General features: G+C 32.5%; 1 protein-coding gene across 1 annotated transcript in view; it reads left to right on the top strand.

The window, feature by feature from the left end:
• The window catches only part of LOC106471989 (tetraspanin-17-like), a 58,500-nt gene that overhangs the window by 17,313 nt on the left and 35,187 nt on the right, over window positions 1–6,000 (top strand). The window contains exon 3 of the mRNA XM_022400602.1: window positions 1,157–1,366. Within this exon, the coding sequence (XP_022256310.1) occupies window positions 1,157–1,366 (210 nt within the window). The remainder of the gene's footprint in view (window positions 1–1,156; window positions 1,367–6,000) is intronic.

Genomic DNA, 6,000 nt, shown 5'->3' with positions numbered 1-6,000 from the left:
TAATTCTGTTACATTTTTTACATCCTATCACTTATTTAAACTTTTTTAGCTTAGGGTATTTATCCTTGATACCCCCCCCCTTTGCCCTTAGTTAGTCAGTTTAGTATTGGGAATAAAACAAGTACAAGTAAATGCATCTAAAGAAAGCCTGTAAATATCTGTAAATCTTTGTCTACACTGGCTAGTTTGTGGATGTTCATTATATTATAAGATTAATTTGTATTCTCTTGAATATGATTATTTCTTATGCAGGAAGTTATTATATTTATTTGTCTATAAAATTTAATGTGGAGTACTTTTGTTTTCAGGTATGTTCCATTGGTGAAAATCTGCATTGGTATATTCTGAAAATATACATAGCCAAATTCTTGTCCTTAAAGAGGAAAGTAATATTACAGTTGTACCGATAAACATCTCAATAAGGCTACAGATAAGTTGTGTACATGCATATAATCTGCACCGAAGAATCTGGCTGCCACAAAGACTTTTCCCTAGGAGTGAAATTGTTTTAACAACAACAAAAATCCTAATTATAATAAATGACAAACATTTCTTGATTTTAGCTGCTATTAATCAGGATTATTATCTCAGTGTCAACACAAAACATTGCTTGTGTTAATACATCATTACTTTTTGGTAAAAAGAATGTTTTCGTTTCTATATTCCCACATTGATTTTTCATATGGATACAAGACATTAGGCTAAATGGAAATTAATTTGTGTTAGAGTAGTGTATTTAAAAAGGTGTAAAATAAATACAACAATTTTATCATATGATGATATGCTATTTTGGTAGTATTATTACTGTTCTGCAGGAAATGCTAGGAGCCTGATTTACAAAGTTCCAGCACAGCACATGCACACATACACAGAGTAGCAAATCATAGATTTATGTAACAGTAATTGTTTATTGATTAATTTGTGTTTCGATTGTAATATTAAGTTAAAATGAAATTGGTTTTATTTAATTTGAATGAAGCTGTATGTCTTCCAATACCTGAAAATAGTAATGAGTTAGATCCGAGTCCAGAATATTTTATTAGTTTTACATTTCTGCATGTCAGTTGTAAGTATTAATTACAAGTTTAAAAATAGTTTAATTAAGTAATCAATAGAATTAATAATGTGAGTTAAAAGTATTTTTTTAATGTTTCAGGTGGTTGGACTTATTGTTCTAGGGATCAGTGCTTGGACACTGTGGGAGCAGGAACGAGAGGTTAGCAGTATTTATGATGATGTTACTGATGCACAAGCTGAAGTTTGGAAGCTCACTATAGGATTCAATGCAGTAGCATGTGTATTTTTCATTACCAGCTTTATTGGATGTTTGGGAATAGTTCAGGAAAATGGTTTTATTTTGAGATTGGTATGTTTTTTGTATTTTTTCATTTTACAGAATGGGTTATTGTAAAAGTTTTAGACACACATTTAAAAAATCTTCATAATTTATAATGGTTCTAAATATAGTGCAACAAAGTGAATTTTAAATCTTTTATATGAATTAAAAGATTAATGTGATATTAGCTTAGAGACATTAGATCAGTGGAAGTAACCCAAATTATAAAGTAAAACAGAACAGTTATAAAAATATAAATACACCAAAATATCCCAAGAATGGCTAAAAGGATTTATAGATAATCATCTTTCATGGCCATTGTACATATTGCACTCTATGTATAGCATTGTTCTATTTTGAGGGTACTGTTCTTGGAGGGAGTTGAAGAAACATAACACATCTCTCAAAGAGTGGCTCAAGCATGCTCAATGAGACTGAGTCTGGGGGAATGGGTTTGACTTTCCAAACAAGTTATAGTTTCATTGTGAGATGCTTAACAAGATAACCTCTATGTGGACATCCATTATTGTCCACTAACACAATGTTATTTTAAAAATACCACAAAGTACTCATACAATAGCTTCTGCAAATGATGATTGTACATAGGTATCAGGATTACTATAATGTTGAGCAGTCAGAGTTACTCTCTCAAACAATTAGATCTGTAGATTGGTATGTCCATTGAAAGTTATTCCAGTTTACAACATTACAGCAAGATCTTCCACATTCTCTTCATATCAGTATATGCCATATTTTAGGTTGTAGGCTGAATTTGAACTCATCTTTTAGAGAACACAATTCCATTGACCTTAACCCCAAGAGGAATTTTATTACACGATCCCAAATGCCCTTGTTGAGAGAATACATACCAAAGATCATCTTACTTGGAGCACCCCACCTCTTGTGTTTAGTAAAGGATGATTTTATCCTACATTAGTTAGGACCTCAGCAAGTTGTTTATAAATACTGACTATTTCTTCCTTCCAGTATTGTCACGTGGTAGTATTTGTTGGTGTCATGTTCCTAGGAAATTTTGCCTTGTCTTCAATCAATATCTCCATAATTTTGGAACTTCTTTATAACCAGAAATAATATTTAGGTTTGTGGACATTCAGTCACATGGTTCTGTGATTGACTAGCTTTTAATGTTCCTACCTTCAGCCAATGTCTAAGACTACTAAACATCTAGGACTTGCTATGTTTGCAATGTCAACTTAAAGATGTTCTAATGACAAAAATGTAATAATGAGCAGCCTATAATTACTTTTATATAGACCTGTTTTGTGTCAGTATTTTTAATGAGGTTCTTTCCTGCATGCAAGAAAATAAGTTAATACTTATGATGAAAAGGCAAGAAATATGAAGTATTTAAAGTAACATTTTTGGGTATTCACTATATTGCACATTAAAAACTATATTGATATATATATATATATTTAATGTAAGAGCAATTAGTGCAATTCATTTTATTTTTCAGGATTTGCATGACCCATGAAAATCCTGGAAAAGTCCTCGAAAGTTTAACTCCCAGTTCTTCCATATTCCTCCCCTTTCAATGATGGCAATCCATATCATTGTTTATTTCAGTTTCACTGAAACTGAAAATGATTTGAAAATTTGACCTATAAAGTGAGAAATACACTGATTTGGTAATACTGGTCAGTAACAGATTTTCAATCTATTGTACCTCCATTTGCAAGCAAACAGTTGTTATATGACTGTTTTTGGATTCTTAGTGTTAAAGTAATATAAGTTCAAGACTCGTTTGTCAGAAAGTTAAAATCATAAAATTGTTTACAGTATAAAGAATGTGGATTTTTCCTTTCAGAATTTTCTTAATTACATCTTCACTTTAAGCACTTCAAAAATAATAACATGGTTTCTGGTCTTAATTTTTCATCAGTAATTGCCTAGAATTCATACTAGAAAGAGAAGTGAAAATTCAAATGGCAACAATATAATAGAATGAATGTCATAAACGTAATTTCTAGGTTGAAATAGTAAAATATTTGTCATCAAAGTCAGCTCATCAGCTTATGCCTAATTATATTAACTGTTATTTGTATACAGTTATCAATCTAGGGCAGTATCTTTTGAGGACATTTTCTGCCCCATTATTAAGTATTACAAGGATAATCTTCTGCTTCTCAGTGACAGTCAGGACTGTAGTATATACAATACTGGGATGTATGTTATTAAATATTATATTTTCTATTTTTGTTCTTATTAGTTTTTTATTTCAGATCTAAAATGAATGAAATTCTTAAACAAAGTTGTTTATGATTTGTTTGTGATGGCTCATGCAAATGATTGTATCCAAAACAACATATAAAATTATTCAGAACAATTATTATTTTAAATATCATTTAAATGTAGATATGTATTGTTTTATTGACTTAGATCCCCCCTAATGGATTAGGAATATAAACTATGCTGAGTTTATTGACATAAAACAATAATAAAAAGTATTTTATCAAATTTAACTATCTATAAAAGTTAGTGATGTGAGCATTTTGACCCAACTTTTCTCATAGGGTTAAATAATCATTAGTGTCAGCAGTCGGCTGTTTTTGACAATTGTGCTTATAGATTATGAAACAATAATTATAGTTAGTAGATATGATTCTTTCTTGTCTTTCTACTTTTTGTCATGTGATTAGTTGGACTTGATTCTTTATTTAAGCTCTCCCTCTAGAAACTGTATAGTGCTTGACAACCATAATAGGATATAAGTCTAGGGCCACCAGACACACCTTGCAGAATTCAGTGCTGTCTTCCAATGGAGGTTGATGGAGTAAAAACCTTTAAAGCTTCAGGATTTTGAGCATTTTGTATTAATAAGAAAGCTCAATATTTATAAAAAGTGTAATTTTCTAATTTCTCTAACACTTATTAAAAGCACTATGACAAGTGGATTTCCAAAAGGCATGAAATAATTAAAAGAGAAAATTCTGTTACAGTACATTACATCTTGTCACATAAAAAAACTATTCTCATTCAGTGCCACCTTTATATGCAAAAAATGTTTTCACATGCTACAAAACTTGAGCTCACATGTTCCTTACAATTAACTGGTTCAACTGCGTCTCACATTTAAATCATTATGCGAAAACCCTCCACCAATAAGAGTGTAACACACACACTCCTGACACATGTGACTTCCTCTGTTTGATTCTACTAATCTATTACTTCTCATTTGGCAATGCTATTGTCAAGACATTTTTTGTTTGTGCTCTCTTCCCTAATTTTTTTAAATTTCATACGAAGTGGAGATATTTTTTTTTTTTTCACTGAAGCTTATGTTTTTACTTCAAAAATGTTATTTACTTCCAGCACAATTGCCTAGGCTTCAGGTGGTGGTACTCAACTGAGGAATTGTCATTTTTAATTCTCTCAACACAGGCTTGGTCAATTTGACCGACCATATGACCTCTTTGTACTTGTTTAAAGTCTGTAGTTTTGATACTACTAACTTTTAATATAGTATGTATATCTTCACAAAATTTGGCAGACTTTCAGTAAACAAAGTACAAAGTGATTTTTGTTTTAAGATTAGCTAGATGCATATCCTTTCACTCTCACTCACATTGATGTACTCTATGACATTGAGATTCCAGTATCGTGTGCTTTTGGATGTACTCCCAATTTACACCCATGTCTGTGACATCTAATTCCACACTGGGTGAAGAGTATATCTCGTATAGAAGTGTTTCAGTCTTCCATGTATGATCCTCTACTGCAAGCATCTACTTTTTTAGGGAGTCTTTTGGATTCTTTTGAAGGATGCTTCTTTCTTTCTCTTGCACCAGTCCCTCTGCCTATTCAATGTGGGATTCAAGCCATTTATGTGAGGGGGAGGTAATGTACCATAACAGAAGTTATAATTTTCCTATACTGAAAATGCATTTCTGATAGGTACTTCCCTCTTTTCACACTTCCCATCCTTACTCCCCACTGAAAACTGGTTCTTCCATTTTCTGCCAAAACTCAAAGTGATAGTTTGGTAGAATTGAATAGAGGGAGTCACATGCATCAGGAGACTGTTGAACTATTATTGATGGAGGGTTGTTGCATGATGATTTAAATGCAAGATGTAGTTGAACCAGTTGATTGTAAGCTATGTGGGAGCTCAAGGCTTGTGGCATGCGAAAAAATAAAATTGCATATAGAGGGCAGCATTGAACGAGAATAACTGTTTATGTGAAAGGAGGTAGGTACCTGTTGGAAACATATTTTCAATATAGGAAAATTATAACTTCTGAAACACACCTCCCTCACACTGTAGCTTTATCCTGATGAAAGTTACTTTTCTCTGCCCATCTAAGCATTAATATGAACCTTACCTCACTCGCTCTAGCCTTTATACCCCCACTATATTGCCCATAGCAAGTTAAATCTTGTGATTCTCTCCACGTACATCAATGTGCCCCTGTCCCAGATCTGTATATAAGCTCCCAGTTATTACTTCCTATTCACTTTTTCTCGATAGCAGAATGTTACAGCGATGGTTTTATGTGCTTGCATACTCTGGGCTATCATTGGAGGAACAGAAACTTCTTTGGGTATCATCTCACCAAGTTCACCATATCTCGAGGTTCTGGTAGCTCTGTTGCATTGCCTGCTGGAGGAGATTGCACAGGCTGGTATGTGGACCATATCTAATA

The sequence above is a fragment of the Limulus polyphemus genome, unplaced genomic scaffold, assembly GCF_000517525.1.
Source record: "Limulus polyphemus unplaced genomic scaffold, Limulus_polyphemus-2.1.2 Scaffold5008, whole genome shotgun sequence".
Classification (NCBI taxonomy): Eukaryota; Metazoa; Arthropoda; class Merostomata; order Xiphosura; family Limulidae; genus Limulus; species Limulus polyphemus.
The sequence above is the reverse complement of the archived record's forward strand: the minus strand, read 5'-3'. Positions and strand labels throughout refer to the sequence as shown.